The sequence below is a fragment of the Carlito syrichta genome, unplaced genomic scaffold, assembly GCF_000164805.1.
Source record: "Carlito syrichta isolate Samal-C Ts95f unplaced genomic scaffold, Tarsius_syrichta-2.0.1 Scaffold314728, whole genome shotgun sequence".
NCBI classification, from domain to species: domain Eukaryota; kingdom Metazoa; phylum Chordata; class Mammalia; order Primates; family Tarsiidae; genus Carlito; species Carlito syrichta.
The window spans coordinates 240,053-259,609 of record NW_007258824.1 but is presented as its reverse complement, the minus strand read 5'-3'; the positions used below and the strand labels follow the sequence as shown (position 1 = coordinate 259,609).

At 38.4% G+C, this 19,557-nt stretch overlaps 1 protein-coding gene across 1 annotated transcript in view; it reads left to right on the top strand.

The window, feature by feature from the left end:
• ATP13A5 (ATPase 13A5) overlaps positions 1–19,557 on the top strand; it is a 115,659-nt gene that overhangs the window by 21,346 nt on the left and 74,756 nt on the right. Inside the window, exons 6-9 of the mRNA XM_008071809.2 lie at positions 5,200–5,269; positions 9,259–9,393; positions 15,310–15,382; positions 16,303–16,431. Coding sequence (XP_008070000.1) covers positions 5,200–5,269; positions 9,259–9,393; positions 15,310–15,382; positions 16,303–16,431 — 407 coding nt within the window. The remainder of the gene's footprint in view (positions 1–5,199; positions 5,270–9,258; positions 9,394–15,309; positions 15,383–16,302; positions 16,432–19,557) is intronic.

Here is a 19,557-nt window from a genome sequence, read left to right as displayed (position 1 = left end):
CTCTCAGGCTTGTAGAACAGTCTTCTTTGTGTTGTATTTTTTATCCTTTCCTCAAAAAATTGAGTCAATTAATAAACATCAACTTTGTAATCCTCCAAACCCTCTCAGAGACAGAAAGACAATTTTATGATTGCATCTTACTATGAAGAAATAACCCTGAAGATGTGGATTTTGTTTTTTCAATTAGTTGTGTTATTCGCCACAGTATCGGTAGCCCCTAGAATAGTGTCTGATTCATGGTAGGAAATCAATAGGTATTTCTGTAGTAAATGAATAAATTAATGTATTCACTGATCTAGTACCTAAATGCCTCTACCATACCAAGTACTTTGTAAAGAACTAGGGATCTGAAGATAAAGACTTAGTCGTTATCTCAGAGACATTCACTGACTAGTGAGAAAGAGACACAAAAATAGTGGCACATCCATGAGGCTGTTACCTATAGATGCTTATAGATTAGGAAGTGCTTATGCTGCTTACTAACTCACAGAGATACAGAGTGTTTGCTTCCTGTAATTATTATTTGCAATGACGAATCCTGGTGAGTCCAAAAGGAAACCATGATGAGTCTTCCCTAGAATTTTAATACTCACCTTCATTTCTCATTCATTTTTAGAGGCACTGCCTGCCTACCCTTTGCAGTCAACCAGAAACAACAATTCTCAAGTTAAGAAGCAATCTGTTACTTAAAATATAGGTTTTGGCCTCCACTTTCATAATTCTGAAAATTCTGCAGAAACAAAGGGGTATTATGCATTTTTAGCAAGCAGCTCCCATAATTCTCACACACTAAATCTAAGATTTACTGATGTGTTGCTTTTAAGTTTTCCCTCTGCCAGAACACTGTGAAAAATGAACCAGACATTTGGTGTTGGACAATATTAAAAAAATGCCTTAGAAATGCTATAATTATGTAAGATTTCAGATGTAATGCTTAATACATTGAAATACAAAAGTTTCCAAAGGCATTAAAAAATATTGGTTTAATAGCACAAAGTACAAGACATTTAAAGGATTTACCTAGAACATTTAAGAAATCTAGTTGATGGATGTCAGTATGCTTTCCCTAAAAAAACCATTTCCACAAGGAAGATGTCTCGTCAGTTATAGCTAGCTACTTCATGCTTGTCCTTATTTATCAAGTGCCAAGCTTTAATAAACATCACACATAATTAAATTTAAATATTGTCCATGTAATAAAGAACTTGACAATCTAATAAGCAAGATAAAGTATAAAGTCTCTCAAATATGAAGAATAGAGGAGATAATCTAATTGTAAACATAGTCATATTTTATTTTATAGTCGTGTCCATTTGGATGCTGAAAAGAAAGTAAGTCGACATGTAATACTTTCCCTTCACTTTTCAGGTTAAGGCCATGGCCTTTTTTAGAACAAAAAATGTTATTTATTGGTTGAGTGATAGCTCATCAATTTCTAAATGGATTTGAGCTTGCTTGCATTAAAAAGTAAGGATGTAAAATGAGAAATAATGGAAGGAAGATATGCAAGAATCTCTGATGATGAAAACCTGCAGAGTCTAAATGCAAACTTTACTCTGGGCTTCCTAGCAGTCAGGTAAAGAGAGTAAATACATAGATTTACATACTTCTCACTTTTCAATAGTGAATACCTGTCAGGGTATCAGGAGAAACAATTACCCTGGAGAGAAGTTGTCAGAAGACACAGGAATAGAGCAAGTAAATTGTCCCAGAGGGTTTTATGTTCCTACCTTTAATCATCATGAACAGAACTTTCTATCTTAGTACCTATTCTAGACAGGCTGTGATTTAAACATGGTCCAGATGAGCCTTATAGAAGATCATCTACAGGAAAGAACTGATCCACTGGATCCCAGGTCTCATGGGATGTGAGCTCTTCTCTCCTAGTGGTAATTTCAGAAACCACCTCACTGAACAGCAAAAGCATCTGACCCCAGATTTGCTTTCTAAACTGGCTTTCCATAGCCGGTGCACTGCCTTAGTTGCGTGAACTGGGTTTTCAGCCTTGTCAGAGGAGAGATAATTCTAGATATGGATCACAAATATCCTCATTAATTAATTCTGATATTTAGGAAACATCCTCTGTGTCAGACACTGCTCCCGAGATGGCAGAAAAACAGAGTTTAAAAAGTTCCACTCTTGCCTTTAAAGAAGCTCTAAAAAAATATAGAAAAACATGTCAATATATGTTATAATTCAATGAGGTAAGTGCTGTACTAAGAAAGAATGAGTTGTTGGAGGAGAGAAAAATACAGTTATTTGTGCAGGAGGGGCTAAGACTTCAGATAGCTGTCATTTACTGAGCACTAAATGCTGTACATAGTTATGTCATATGCTACCGATCACAACATTATTAGGCATGTTTTAACAAATCCATTTTACCGATGAAAGAACCAAGTTTAACCCTTCATTCGGTCTTCCATTCAAATAATTATTGAGTATACTTTAGGTATTAAATCCTGTTTTAGGCATTTAGGACATATCAGAAGCTAATATTATTATGCAGGATATAGTCTATTATTTGCATGCTTATTAATAGGCTAAAAATAAAGTATAATTTTAGGTAATAATGTGCACTATGAAGAAACATAAGGTGAAAGAGATAGAAAACCTGGGTTGGGAGTTGAGGAAGCTATTTTAAATTGCATTTAAAAAACATTTATTATAAAGATGTGGGGTACATTTCAGGGTTAGGTATATAAACATTGATCATGTAGTTACCCTTGTTGATGAGGTATGCCCCCTTCCCCAGCAGTTTCCCTCAACTACCCATCCCATCCCCCCGCCCCGACTGTTTCCCTCTACTGCCAATCTCTTTCTTATAGCACTGTAATTGTTCAAGGTCAGTTTATGAGTGAGAACATATGGAACTCAGTTCTATGTTTCTGTGATAAATCACTGAGTATGATTGACTCCAACTCCTTCCAAGTTGCTGCAAAATCCATATATTTGTCCCTCCTTATGGCTGCATAATATTCCATTGTGTATATGTACCATTTCTTAATCCAGTCCAGCTTTGATGGGCAACACAGCTGGTTCCATGTTTTTCTATTGTGAATAGAGCTGCAACAAACACGTGTGCAGGTATCTTTTTTGTAGAATAATTTGAGTTCCTTCAGGTATATCCCCAATAGGGGAATTGCTGGGTCATATGGAAGGTCAATTTCTAGTTCTTTTCGAAATGGCCACACTGTCTTCCAAAGAGGTTGTACTAGTCTGCATTCCCACCAGCAGTGTAGAAGCATTCCTTTTTCTCCATCCTCGCCAACACCTGTTGTTGTGTGTGTTATTAATAGTGGTCATTCTTACTGGTGTTAGGTGGTATCGCAATGTGGTTTTGATTTGCATTTCTCTGATGATGAGTGAGGCTAAACACTTTTTCATATGTCTGTTTGCTGCCCGTATATCTTCTTTTGAGAAGTGTCTATTCATGTCTTTTGCCCACATTTTAAAGGGGATGTTTGTTTTTTTCCTTTCAGCGCATTTGAGTTCCTTATAGATCCTAGATGTTAGGCCTTTGTCAGATATACAGTTGGCAAATATGTAAATTGCATTGTTAAGGAAAGCCACAATAAGAGTTGTTATTTAGTGGTCTCACTCACATATAAGTGGTCTCACCAAGATATAACAGAAAGCTGAGCCCAGGTTTATCTGACTTCTAAATGAGGCCCTCCTACAAATTCTCTCCAATGCTACTTGCTGAGGCAGAGCTGTGTCGTCATACATCACAGTCTATGACTGGATCTGCCTCTTTCTAGCTCTGAGATGCTGGGAAAGGGACTTAGATTATCTGAACTGCAGCTTTCTTTACAGCAGATGACAATATGAAATCTCATAGGGATAATGTAATGATTAGAGGTATTAATGCACATAAGAGGCTAAACGCAGTTTCTGACGCTGTTATCTCTGCTTAGAAGTTATATTGTCATGATTAAGATTAGATTTGTGGCTGGGTTCGGTGGCTCAGCCTGTAATCCCGTGCCTTGGGAGGCTGAGGTGAGTGGATTGCCTGAGCCTGCGGGTTTGAGACCCGCCCAGGCAACTTGGCAAGACCTGATCTCTACAATAAATAAAAAAATCAGCCAGGCATGGTAGCGTGTGTCTGTAGTTCCAGCTACTTGGAAGGCTGAGGCGGAAGGATCGCCGGAGCCCAGCAGGTCGAGGCTGCTATGGCCGGGAGCGGCCACTGCACTCCAGTCTGGGCGACCGAGTGAGACTCCAACTCAAAAAAAAAAAAAAAAAAAGATTAGATTTGTGCACCTTTGGCTAAATGCCACACTGAATAATTTTTCTTGTTGGCAAAATGGGGATCCTTTCCTTTGGACTATTATGAGGATCAAATTAATATTTTGCAAGAACTTTGTAGATTATAAAATACTCTGCAAACATGAGGGCTGTTTACTGTATGTTGTACCACACAAGTATTACAACTTGGATATAATGTACACATTTACAAGGTGCTAGGCTAGAAAATCATATATCATCTTCCAGTTCATTCGATCATTCACTCATTCAGTACATCTACTGAGGGCCTGTCCTAGGTGCTGGAGGTACCAAGGTAAGAGAGATATAATCTCTAACATCAAGGACAGTCTAGAATCTTCATAGCTATGTCTTTTAAGCTATTCTTAAAATACAATCAAATTATGTTAAAAATAACTCAAAATACCGTTCTACATTCATTTTGACTTTTTGAGTTGTACTACAATACTTAATATATTTTTTTAACTGGGAAAACAACTTTGTCCAACATACACTGATTTTCATTTTAAAGCTATATTTGAGCTGGGTTCGGTGGCTCAGGCTGTAATTCCACGCCTTTGAGAGGCTGAGGTGAGTGAATTGCCTGAGCCCGCGTGTTAGAGACCCACCTGGGAGGTGAGACCTCATCTCTACAATAAATCAAAAAATCAGCCGGGCGTGGTAGCGCACGCCTGTAATTCCAGCTACTCGGAAGACTGAGGCGGAAGGATCGCCGGATGGGCGACAGATACGAGACTCCAACTCAAAAAAACCCCAGAAAACACTATATTTGTATTATAGTTCAGGGTTATGTTTCAAAAGTACTTGCACATTGTTTTTTAATGGAAGCCACAGAATCTCTAAAGAGTAGAGAAGTGACCTTCGCTTAGTAGGACCTGTGCTCTTGTATTACTGCGCTTATAGGTATGACACTAATACATGATCACTTTTCTGCAGAAGACTAGTGTGTGGGCCCAATGCCATTGAGGTGGAAATCCAACCCATATGGAAGCTGCTTGTTAAACAGGTAACTCCTGTCTTTTCTTTTTGGAAAAAAATAATTTCTACCCCTTACTTTTTACTTCCTGGTACTGGGGGAGTCTTAAGGAGCACATAAATTCTTTGATGTGAGTGAAATCTTGTGTCATGCAACTTCTTTTTGTTACTGCTTCCTTGATTTTAGTCTATATGTTTCCCCTCTACTGAGGTTCTCTTTTCTACAATTTTAATATATGTGTATTTTTTTCTGTGATTTTTAATGCATTCTTTTTTCTTAGAAGACATCGTATTTCTTTTAAAATTTTCTTTACTTTATTATAAAGATGTGGGGTACAAGTAAGGATTAGGTATACAGATGGTATGCTTGCAGGTGAAGTTTGGGTCTCCAACTGGTCCTCAGCTCCCCTGGTTTAGAATCAGGCACCCTACCCTTAGTGAAGTTATGCCTCCCCGCCCACCCCACCCCCACCATCCCCTGGCAGTGTCCTGCTACTGCCAATCCCTCTCTTGTAGTACTAATGAATGTTCAGGACCCGCTTATGAGTGAGAACATGTGGCATTCAATTCTCTGTTTCTGTGATAGATCACTCATCATGGTGAACTCTAAATCCATCCAAGTTATTTATTTTACATTTAAATCTACTTTAAAATTCCTTCCCAGGGTAAGGGACAGATTCCTGTTTCATAATGTTCTGTTTGTGTTTTGTTTTGTTTTCTTAAGTTTATCATGGTGGTGGTGGTAGTGATGATGATGGTGGTCGTGATAAGGTGGTTTGCTTAACTTGGGCTGTTATAACAAAATATAAACTGGGTGACTTAAATGACAAACATTTATTTTTCACAGTTTTAGAAGCTAGGAAGTCCATATCAAAGTGTCTGCGTACAGGGTCCCTGGAGAAAGCCTGTTTTCTGGCTTGAAGACCACCACCTTCTCTGTGTTCTCACATCTTAAAGAACGAGCTCTGGCTTCTTCTTACAAGAACACTAACTGCCCTCACGACCTCATTTAAACCTAATTACCTTCTAAAGGACCCACATGCAAATACCATCACACTGGGAGATGGTGTTAGAGTGTCAACATTTGAATTTACAGGTGGGGGGTTGAGAAGGGGAGGGAGAGGGAGTAGGGGAAGAACAACACAAAAATTCAGTCTATACCATGGGACATGATTTCTGAGGATTTGAAATGTACTATTTTGGTCTTTTTCAAATTGCTCTATTCCTTCCATTTTCTTGAAAGTGACTTCTCATTTTGTAAGTGTTTTGCTTTTATTTGTTTGGCAATATTTTCCTTGTGTAATTGAAGGTATTATCTGTTTTGTATGCTTCTCTTAAGAGAGACATTTTTCCTTTCCATTTTTTTCTTTTTCCCCCATGCTTTCTGTTCCTCTTTGTTGGCTCTGTGTTTGCCTCAACTGGTCCCCATAGGGTCCCCAGTTCAGAATCAGGCCTATGCTGGAGGTTTTGGTGCTTGTCCCTTGGGGACTTGTCAGATTCAGACCCTGAACCAACTTGAAGAGTGTCCCAGTTCACAGTTGTACCACTGAATCCCATCTTACCCTTGGCTGGTGTTCCAACACTAGTTGTAACTTTTCTCAGCCTCTATTCTGGGACAGGAAGCCCAATGCCACCTCTACTTTCTGCCATAGCATAGTTTCTCTCCCCTGTCATTGTGGGGTACTTTCTGTTTCTATTCTTTCCAGAAATGAACTCCTAGTTTTTGCTGTTCTTGTCCTTGTCTGGAATTCACTAGGCTGATGGTATCAGTTCCCACTCGATGTTACAGGTTTCTAGTCTATTTCAAAGTCATATAGATGATTATTTTATTTTTGAGCATGACCATATCTTTTTAATATTAAGAACATTTTAAAGACTGGGTGTGGTTACTTAAGATGCCTGTAATCCCAGCCAGGGGATGCCAAGGTGGGAGGATTGCTTGAGGTCAGGATTTCAAGACCACCCTGGGCGACATAGAGTGATCTCATCTCTAAAAATTAGCTGGGCATGGTGGGGCACACCTGTGGTCCTAGCTACTCAGGAGGCTAAGGCAGGAAAATTGCTGGAGTCCAGGAGGTCAAGGCTGCAGTGAGCTGTGATTACACTACCACTACACTTCAGCCTGGGCAACAGAATAAGACCCTGTCTTAAAAAAAAAATTACCACTGTTCTGTGTTAAGATGTTAAAAAAAGACTGCTTTTTAAAACTTTATTTCTTAGAGTAGTTTTAAGTCCACAGAAAAATTGAGATTTGGTGCAGAGATTTTCCATATACCCCCTTTTCCCCTGCTTATGCATAGTCTCCCCAGTTATCAAAAAGCAGGCCGCTTATTAAATTTCTTGTTCAAGAATATTTTCAAATTTCCAAAGACTCTCAAAGTGTCAATTTGATCTATCTTGGAAAGAGTGCTGGTATTTTCTGGCACCTAGTATTTACTAGGGCTTTAGTAGGAAAAAAGCAAAACTACTTCGTATTTGGTTTCAAAAGAATATTGCCTAAGGGTGCTAAATGAATTAGTATTTAACCAATTTTCTACTGGGTTTATATGAGCCCCAAATCATATTATCATTCATGTATAATCTATAATTCAAGCATTTTATAATATGCAACTAAAAAGCTATAATTTCTAAGTAAAACAATTGGGATGGAAAAAATAAGAAACATTAAAGAACAAAATCTTTTTTAATGCACAAAATATATCTAAAGGTTTAAAAAATTCTTAAGATACTAACTTATTAACCAGATGTCAGTTCATTCTTAGGACTAAAATAAAATTGTATTTAATATCTTAGGAAATTATAGCAAAGAGAGGTAAGAAATAGTATCAGTAGTTTTAGCCACTATTTAATCTAATTAAAAGAATCATAAAGGGCACTTCCTCAAGAAAAGAATCCTTGCTTTGCTTCCATGGGCTCTTTAATTCACATTCTGCAAACACATCTTGGAACTGCTTACTAGCTTCTCAGGTTTGCCCTCTCTGCTATGGTTATTAATAGTGGAGTCAGCAGGACCAAAATGAGGAAAACAAAGGGGATAAAAAAGGTTGAAGGTATTCTCAAGAGACCGAAAATGTACACGTACAGATGACCAGCTTTGGGACTGGTGATAACTTCCGTCCATGATTTGCCCTGTAGCCTTGGGGAAGACATTTCTCTCCAGTATTCCTCCTCATCCAGTGGAAGGGCCATCCATGTTGACTTGACTGACTCTCAGAGGCCATAAAAAATATGTTATTTTTAAATAACCTAGATAAAAGTAGAATCTTTCATTTTCATTGCACACCTTTACTAAATCTGTAGCATATGATTACATGTAAAATAAAACTGTTCAAAATTGAAGTTCATTTTCTTTTTTTTAAATTATTTTATTTTATTTTTTATTTTTTTGAGTTGGAGTCTCACTCTGTTACCCAGACTGGAGGGCAGTGGCACGCTCCCGGCCACCGCAGCCTCAACCTGCTGGGCTCCGGCGATCCTTCCGTCTCAGCCCTTCAAGAGCTGGAACTACAGGCATGTGCTACCATGTCCGGCTAATTTTTTTTAAATTATTGTAGAGATGAGGTCTCGCCAAGTTGCTCAGGTGGGTCTCGAACTCTCAGGCTCAGGCAATCCACTCACCTCAGCCTCCCAAAGGCACGGGATTACAGGCTGAGCCACCGAGCCCAGCTTGAAGTTCATTTTGAAAAGAGACTTCATGTATCTTCATTATGGGTAAATCTGTTTAAGAAGGTAAATTGTCAGATTTGCTATTGGTAAAATATTTCTGAAATTCAAAATAAATATGAATGATCAGTTTGTGGGCATGGCTCTGAGTGCTTAAAATAATTTTGTTTTCGCCATATTACATTCTATGTGCTTGACATTGTCTCTACTCAAATTAATGGCATTCCAAGTGAGCTCTTAAATATTAGAGGTTGTGTATATTGTGAAAAAAATGGGGAAAAAATGTATAACAAAATGATATCTTGACTGCCACTAAGGTCCACTCAAGTGACACAAATGCTATTTTTGTATCTATAGGTTTTAAATCCATTCTATGTGTTCCAAGTCTTCACCCTAACGTTGTGGCTGTCTCAAGGTTACATAGAATACTCTGTGGCCATCATCATTTTGTCTGTTATCTCCATTGTCTTAAGTGTGTATGATTTGCGACAGGTAAGAGCCAAAATCACAGATGGATTCTATTTAACTTCTAGTACAGAAACAAAGTCTATGGAATTCCCATGAGAGCAAGAGTTGCTTTGTCAAAGCTAAGTCATAACAAAGCAAAAAGCAAGGGCTTACCAGATGCAGAATCTCAGAAGGAGGGTTTCAGGAATACAAAGTAAGCTTAAATGTCTTTGCAAATTCTGATTATCTACTGAAGGCTTCATTGCATGCTGTCTTTAGAAGGACTCTGAGGCTGTTTCTGAGTATGGTGGAAAAGAATGTTGTGATGGATTAATAATGCCAGCCGCAGTTTTAGGAGAATAGAGGGGTAGCATCTCAATTATATGTATTAGTCAAGACATTATACCCCTTAGAATGTTCCCACATATTTCCCCTGACTTAAATATTGTATTTGTTTTATACATTACCTATCTAAATGTTCTTGACAGATTTTAGTTTTTCTCTTAAAATTCCTTTATAATGTGAATATCTTCATTTGGCATTCAGGTAACCTTTCTTTATGAAATCCAAAAGAAATACAGAAATTCCTATATGGAAGTTAGAAGAAAGGTTGGAAAAAAAATTAGTTTGATTCTATACTCATTAGGGCAACGTTCCAACAAGATAATTACCTGAGATTTCTGACCTGTTGAGCTATTAAATAAAAATATCCAGCATAATAACAGGAATCTACGTTTTTTACAGTTTCATAAATGGTGATTGTTATGCATTCTAAAGACTTGAGAGCTATTGTTACAGAGGAATCCACCTAAGAATAAATTTAAACACCATATCCCAAATACATGTATTTATTAATGTCATTGTCAGCCACACATATTTTGTACTCTTTTTACTCTATTAGGTGCACACGTATATATACAAGTTTATATGGAGATTTGTGTATTTATTAATTTTAAAAATTAAAATAGGATCTGACTATGCACATTACTCTGAAGCTTTCATTTTTCTCTTTACTATATATACAGTAGCAATCCACCAAGTACAAATACTATAAATCATGCTTTAAAATGTCATAATATTCTATGGTCTATCATAATTTATTCACCCATTCTGTTATTTTTGGAAAGTGAGGTTATTTTCCCTCAACTTTTGCTACCACAAACAATGTTGAATTAAATATAATCACAGTCACTCCAGTCTGGGCAACAGAGTAAGACTCCAACTCACAAAAAATAAATAAATAAATAAATAACCACAGTAAGGGCATGTTTTTACATATTAGTGTTTGCATTTTTTTTTAAGCATGGCAACCAAAAGCCAGTTCACTGAATCAAAGCAAATGTTTATTTTGAATTTAAATAGGTGCTGCCATATTATTTTCCACAAATGAGATAATTTCTTTCATTAGAAATATGCAAAAGTATCCATTTCCTCAGTTTCACCAGCAACTGGTATTATATATTGATATTTACAATTTTTTAATCTAATGCTTTTTTTAAACTGGGGGTCTCATTGATGTTTTGATTCATATTTCCCTGATTACTGGTGAAAGTAGACATATGTTCCTTTGTCTAATAGAGTTTTGCATTTTTATTTTATGTTAATGGCCTTTTTAGATCTAGCATATATGTGAAAAAGTTTTATTTTTAGTCTATCTTTTTTCTCTTGACCTTCACTTTTGCTGTACATTAAAAATTATGTAGAGTCAAATATGTTTCTTTTTTCCTTTATGGTTTCTGGGTTTCCTGTTTTGCTTATAATGGTCTCCTTTTCCAAAGTTAGGTAATATCTATTTTTTTCTATTTGTAATTTGCTTAATAACTATTTTTTAAATCTTTAATGAATTTTAAGCATTTAGGTTCTGCATCTTAACAGAATTCCTAAATTCCTTTCATCCAAACAGTGGCTAACATAGGAACTTCAGGCTTAATGGCAGTAATGCAAAGGATTTTTTTCAAAAGAAGAAAAGGCATTAGAGGACAAACACTGATCTCATTAGCAGCCAATATTTATTAATAAAAGTGTATCTGACCCAACCTGTAAAGCAACTTGTAACATATATAAAGTAAACCAATTTCCTGAAACTGTCTTTGTCATTTAAATTACAAGTCCTCAACGATCAATATTTGTTTAGCACTTTAGAGTTTGCAATAGCCCCCCACATCCATAACGTATGTGTTTATGTGGGGCATGGCAAATTGTAAAATGAAGCACATATTGTTTTTATATTCTCTACCACCTGACAGGGAGGGCTGGGGTCATAAGGGAGGTGAAGGGACTTGTTCATATTCACCCAGTGACAGTGGCCACAGACCCTGCCCTAGGTTTTCTGATTTCAAGCCAAGTACTACACACTGTCCATTGAACACAATCTCAAAGTGACTCATGAACTTCCTTGCTGCAGTAGCATTTGAGGAAGGGGGTTGACAAGAATGAAAAGAGTAGCAATGCCATCTCCAAATCATTCTATTGAGCTACATTGTTTCACTGAATTCAAGACTTGCTAAATAAACACAGGTTTCTGAAAGTTGTAAGACAGGAAGTGTTAGCAGGAGTGATATAAGATACCTGTCTGCATCTGCTCTGGCCACGAATCATGCTGCACAGGCAGAGCTTACTTTCCCTAAGCCAGGAAACACTACTGTTGCAGTCCTTTTCTAACAAGCTTGGTGCAGGTATGAGTGCAAACCTTGGCAGTCAACTGTATTTACACTGAACTGTATTTGCATATTCTATTGCTGGGCTCCATGGGTGGCTGCTAGAAATAACACGGAGAGTATCTAGCCCGTAGTGCTTTGCCTTTAGTTGTGCCTGAGCCGGGCTCAAGAGGCACCTGAGTTAATGCCCTCATTACTCATCTCTGGAGGAAATTCAACTACAGCAAACACAAGGACAGGCAGCAACAAATGCCGAATAATAACAATATGCAAATTAGTCTTGGAAACTGATCCTGGTCCCACAGAACAGGGACTGAAGAAACCAGAGGGGGCCTCATGAAAATCAGGCAACGAGCTTTGCAATCATGGCAAGCACTGCAGCACTTGCCTTTTCCTAGCTAGTTGGTTGTCATAGAAACCTGTGTTTGTGGATTTCCTGAGTACATTAACTCAAAGAGGATGCTAACATTATCCCACTCCAGTGTTGTTAGAAGTAGAATAATTCGGTTCTAATAAACACATATTTGATGAGGGCCTACTATGTGATAAACTCTGGGGGGCACATGCAAGAATAATATACATAGTCCCTTTCTTTTGTGAACTGCCTGAGTCACAGGGGAGACCTGACATGACAATAGATATCCATGCAGTAATGGAATGTGATCACTTCACTAACCCAGGTGGAGAAAACAGAACAATGAATTCTTCCCGGGGATTGTAGGGACATGTGGAGTGAAGGTGACATTTGAGCAGGCCTCTATGTGAAGGATTAGAAAGAGTTTGCTTGTAGAAAACTGGAATGGACATTCTAGGATCGCTTGTGCACAGGCATGAAAGTGTGGATGGTGACACAGAATGCTAAGACTAATAAACACATCCAGCTCTACAACATAATGAATTTTGAGAATTATAGTGAAGTATTATTAACTCATATTTCACCGCTTCCAAATGTGTTGATTATCACCCTCTTGTGCTAGGCTGAAGTTATCATGGTATTGACTAAAAGAGTTTGCTAAGCAAGAACATAACTTAAAAACATTTAGAAGAAGGATGTTTATCTTCTTGAAGGAGAACAAGTTGTTTTTGAGCACTAGAAGAGCACATTCATCAACAGAAAAGGCTTTAGAGTCAGATGAATTTGAGTTTGAATGTCACTCTTAATACTTAGTAAATAAATTATTGTGAGAAATTTACTTTATCATTTTCAACCCCCCCTTTTATATATGAATGTAGGAGATGACATTTTCATCATAGAATTATTTGAGGATAAAAAAAAAAATCAAACACTCTATTCTAAGCGCCTACAACAGTGTCTGGCACATAGCAGCTATTTAATGTTTTAAACTATTTTAAATTAATAATAATTCGAGCCATTCATGTACCTTGTATATTTCTTCTATGAAGCCTCACAAGTTTTGGATAAATCTCTGACGTGCAAAATAAATCAGTATCCTATCATTTTAGTGCTTGAAGGGAACTTGAAAGTTATCTGATTTACTACCATCTGTTTACAGAGGAAACAACTTAACTTGTGAGGTGAAATTTCTTATGCATATACATTGCACAGTTGATCAACGGGTAAACCTGACTTATAGCTCAGGAATCCCAACTGACTCCTGTGTTCTTGCCTACAGAACCATAGCTGAGGTTCCTACTGTTATCCGTCATTCAAATGCATGCCCCAACAGTAACGCTCAGGAAGTCACGTTAGAGCAATAAATAGGTACTAAACAGCACTATCGCTTCTTCCAATCAATTGGTCCAAATTATTGAAGTTTAGCTTTTCACACAAAACTGAAGTAGATAATAAATTTTCCATATAAATATTAACATTGAATTTATTATGTTCTGTCAAGGGGAAAGTTGCATAATTGTATGTAATGCTTATCTTAGCCTAGTGATATTTGAACATTAAAAATCATCAACAGAGCTGCGCTCGGTGGCTCAGCCTGTAATCCCGCGCCTTTGGGAGGCTGAGGTGAGTGGATTGCCTGAGCCTGGGGGTTCGAGACCCGCCTGGGCAGCGAGACCTCATCTCTACAACAAATCAAAAAATCAGCCGGGCGTGGTAGCACATGCCTGTAATTCCCGCTATTCGGAAGGCTGAGGCGGAAGGATTGCCGGAGCCCAGCAGGCGAGGCTGCGGTGGCCAGGAGCGGCCACTGCACTCCAGTCTGGGTGACTGAGTGAGACTCCAACTCAAAAAAAAATCATCAACAGAACAGATCAAAATAATTTAATATCTAAAAGGAAAAAAGTTTTATATTTGAATTATGTTAAGCTGAATTAAGTACTGTTGATGGTATTTAAACCCTCTTCTAATTAGCCACATCCAAGTAATTCACATACATACAGAGAGGAGGTGCCTTGCAGAGTTGCCCAGCCCTGCCCCAAGTGGCCCAACATAAGCTTTCTCTGGCTAATGGCACCCCGGAGTGAGGATGGAGAACTGGGTAGACAGAATCCCCTTTCACCTCTGACTTCCTGTCCCTTGCCCTATCCTAGGAGTTGCTGCCTCCACTTCTCCAGGCTCCTTCCATTTCCTCTGCTTTTCACGGAGTCCTACCTCAGTAAATTCTACCTCTAGCAAGTCTTTCCAATTAATGTACTCTCACAACTGGTTTTCCAACAACTTTATTATTAATCACTAACAAGAATTAACTAACTTAAAACCTAACCCTAGAAAGTAGAATCTATTATAATCTCCACTTTCAGATGAGCAAAAGGGAGTTAAACAGGCTAAGTAGCTCATAAGTGGTAGTGTCAGGATTCAAAACTGAGCAGTGGGACTACTTTCTGCAGATTTTACTCAATGTGAAAATCCACAGTTCAGAAAGGAGAGAATGGCTGTTCTACATGCAATCAGAACACAACCTAAATATTCATAGGCTCTTACAAGCGCAAAGCCACTTGCAGATCAAGAGTTTTGCTGTTTTACAGACCAGGAAATAGGGGCATAGAGAGGGAAGGAACCTGGTCACAATCTTGTTCTTCCTTCTTCTGATTGTGTATCTTCAAGAAATGAAACCTTGCTTCCTTGGCTTAGGTCCTTGAGGCAGGGGCTGTGCATTATTTTCCTTGGGAGTGATATAGCATTAAACTAATAAGCATATTTGCTGGTGCAGGTAGGGTGTTGGGTGAGGTAGGGGTTGGGGTAGGGAAGCTGAAGCATCAAAAGTGGAAGTAGTCCCTTGCCCAGAGTCACTTTGGCTATGACAGCTGGCTTGGCATTTATTGTATTGAGATCATGTGGTTTTGGGGATGTAAACTATTTAATATTTAAATGTTGACTTTTCATTGATAGCAATCAGTTAAGCTGCACAACCTTGTGGAGGATCACAACAAAGTCCAGGTTACAATCATCATAAAAGGCAAAGGTAGGTGATGTGTTAGTTCAACCTCAGCATCTTAATATTTCAGGGTGAAATTGGTCTCATTTGTCTTTGATTATTAGACAAAGAGAAAAAGGCTTTTCTGATTGAACCTAGGCAAACAAGTCATCTGGAAAATTTAAGGAGGCAAGAGAGTGCACATGCAGACCTAGCACCTGCAGGGCCCTGAGAGTGAAAGCCTCATTACATTCTGCACTCTGAGCACTCACTTTCCTAACCTCACCTCAGCCCTGATTGAATCATTCCTACCCTATCCAGGTTACTACAAATTCCTCTGCCCTCTACATTTCACTAGTTTGGATAATACAAGGTAAACCTTCTTAAGGTTCCTTTATTTCCCCAACCAACCATCCCAGACAGACTCTTCATCATACATTTTGAACTGCCATCTGGTATCTAGGCCTGAATGGAGCTTTTAAATGACTGGCTGGACACTTGGCATTTGCTCTGAGATAGCCTGGGGTAGAGTGGCATGGCTCTCTTCAAAGAGTGAGGAGCTGCACCCCAAGGCAGCAGAAGCTAACTGGACAAATTTACTTCAGGACCCAATCCAAGAAGATAAAATGTGTTACAGGGGATCAGAAACCCAGTCAAAGAGAGCAAACAGCAGAGAAGGGGCATTTCTGAATTACTCAATACCCTTGAGCATTTACTGACAGCAGAATACTACACGAGCTACTAGAATTAAGATAGGATCTTGTTGTATAGATCATCCTTTGCTATGTCCCAGGAACCAAATCCTTAATCCTTATTCTTTTGGAATTTTCAATTGAGTGGAAAGGGGCTTAAGCAGTTGAATAGGTAGGGTAGCTTTTGACTAAGAGGTTGATAAGGGTTCTTAGTCATTTTCATTGTTAAGTAAAAAGAAATAATCAGCTGGTCATGGAAACTTTGCTTTGGTGTAGGTTTGGAGGAACTGGAATCCCGTCTCTTGGTTCCCGGGGATGTACTTATTCTTCCAGGAAAATGTTCATTACCATGCGATGCTGTTGTGCTGGATGGGAACTGTGTGGTGAATGAAGGCATGCTCACAGGTAGGCAGTGTTATGGAGCTTCCACTTCTTTGTCCGACATCTAGGCCAAGTGTCATCTAATCAAATCAGCATATCCTTACCTACCTTATTATAGCAGGTCCATTTTAAGATACTCAGAAATAGATGAGGGAGACACATACAGCTTTTTCTTCAAATGAAGACACAATATACCAAACAGAAAATGTTTAGTCGTATAAGAATTAAGCCACAATAAACATGAAACTAGAATACATTTCTAATGCCACATGGGATTAATTACCCAATGGATGGGGGGGAATAGGGTGCTTTGGGTTCAGAAGAGGGTAAGCATACTATGTGGATTGAAACACGATCTCTTCATAAATACAAAAATAATTTATATACATAGCCAAATGAACCATAACCTTGAAAACCACAACTTCCATAATTAGAAGGGCATGGAGATTTTATCCAGCCCTGTGGTCTATAGATGGAAAACTAATGGGACCCAGGTTTTACTAGAAAGGAGTTTGAATTGAATCTTAGGGTGAAGACCAATGTAACAGCTATATTCTGTGGATTTTCATTTTCTGTTGATATCAGAGCAGAAAACTAGTCTTCCAGTCACATTGCACATGGTCCTATTTCTCATTTGTAATGTCTACTTGAAATTGTGTAATTAGTAAGGCACTATTTATAAAATATTTTTCAGGCCAAAAATAAAAATACACAGCACATTGTAATGAGAGAAGAATAGACTATACAGCAACACAAAAATAGGAACTATTTGTCTTTCATGCTTACAAATTGTTGAACTTTTCTGTTTCCAAATGGTGTGAAGATGGGGGGAAAAAGCACACACATGATTTTTGAACATCACATAAATGTAATAAAAGTTCATTATCTATTCCTAAATTGTTCAACATGAGCAGATTTTACATTAAAAATGGGTCTGCTTAATTTAAAATTGAGACAAAAGATGTAGTAAACATAAATATGTTCAGTATAATTATAAAATACTTCTTTAATATGTTGAAATCCAACTGCTTTATAATGATAGTGATGAGGATTTGCACACTGATCATATCTTTTACTCAGAATGTTACCATAGTACCCAACATGTAAACCTCCAGCCCAAAAAAACCATCTTTTTTTTTTTTTTTGAGTTGGAGTCTCACTCTCGCCCAGACGGGAGTGCAGTGGCACACTCCCTCAGCCTTCCAAGTAGCTGAAACTACAGGCGCGTGCTACCATGCCCTGCTAATGTGGCTCAGCCTGTAATCCCAGCGCTTTGGGAGGCAGAGATGAGTGGATTGCCTGCCTTTCTCACTCAAATGCAGCCACTGCCTCCCGTCTCCCAGCAGTTTAACAGCAAAGAATGGCTTCTCTCACTGGCAAAAGAGGGGGCACGGTTGTGAACACACAGGGAGAGGAAAGACAGAAAGGCTTACTGCCCTCGGGCTGCTGTCTCTTCTCTCATTGACTCGGGTGGACAGTATTTGCCTTCATTCTCAGGAAAAGTCAGAGAGTTCTAGAGAAGTAGAGCTGCTAAAACAATGTTGCCTTTCAACAACTGTGCAAAATTGACCTAAAATGAACTTAACTGGGATGTGGCTTTTTCTAGCATCTGTTTGGAAATATTAATAAAGTCATCATCATGTCTGTGTAACTCAAGTACTGATAAAATCCAATTTTACAGATAGACACTTACAATGGGGAAAAAATAAATATATGTCTTTCTCATTAACTTCTTCAAAAAGATCTAAGTTCTAGTATGATCTAAATACCTCATTGCACAACCCACCTAGATCCTCCTACACATTACATATTTGTGGAAAGGATTCTGATTAAACAATCAGATTCTTGAAACTGTAAATGTATTCCTAGAGTATTTGTCCACAAATGTGACTTAGATTTATTCCTCATGTACAAAATAGCCTTTTGCATATATAGAAGTTTCTATGTGAGAATAAAAATAGCAAATAGTCCTTGCATCTCTATAGCAACTTACATTTTATAAATAACTTTCACATCTCTCTTTCATCATGGCATAACACAGATGAAACTAAGAGCTGTTATGATACCAATTTACAAATGAGGAGGCTAAGGTGACAAGACACCAGGGCTGTTCAGCTAGCAAGTGAAAGGGTCAAAGTTGAAGGTAGTACTTGCTCCCAAACACAAAGGACCATGGGAGTGAGGAAGTTAGTTCTAAGGTGGGTAAGGTGCCTATCTTCATTTTTCTGCCTCACCATCTTTTTCTCTTTACCTGGAGTTCCCATCCACAGCTCCCACCACTTGGTAACATCCTTTTTCTCCTCTCCTCAGCCTCATCCTGCTGCCACTAACACAGTTGTACAAGCAGCTTGTCTTTATTTTATAACGACACTGAGTCTCTACTTTGGCTCTAATTTTTGCCATCCTTGAAAATGTCCAGCGTGAATATCTGGTATAAGGCAGACAGTCATCCCATCCATTAGCAGGTCCTCCCACCCCTCTCTGGCTACTGGAATTGTGCGTGACATCAGGGAGGGGGCCCTGATCTGGGACAGCTCCTCTTCCTGTTGCTTCCATTCCACTCTGGGTGAAGCCCATCATCCTAGGCAGCAAGGCAGATCCTGGTGCCGCTTGCTCTCGGTTTCCACAGCTTTGTTGCATGTTCCCATTCTCTGCTGTTGAGCAGGCTGCTTCTCTCAGGGGCAGACAATATCCAAGTCCCTTTGGATTCTCTTCCAACTCCCATTCCAAGAACTTTTATTTAGTTTACAATGCAGTAGAGGGAATTCATGGTGAACAGAAAAACTTTGTTTTTATCTCAGGTTGTCTCTAAGATCCATCATCAAATTCATGAAGGACTGTTAAAACTCAAAAGCCAGTTGTCCACCCCGTCTTCTTTTTTTCTGACTCCTTTCCTGAAACCTTGATCCCCTTTAAGATGTAGCTTCTCCCAAAATGGAGGAGTCAAGAAGCAAAAGGGAATACCATTGGGAGGGATCTATTAATATTTACAAATCTTCCGTTGGCACAATAGCTACTTTGTCTTAGTTCTCATATGTATTAGGACTGTATTGACATTTTACATATTTTATTTCATTCAATTTGCAGCTTTATTAAGCTGGATGAATCTGAGACCCAGGAAGGGCAAGTAACTTGCCTAAAGCTTAAAAG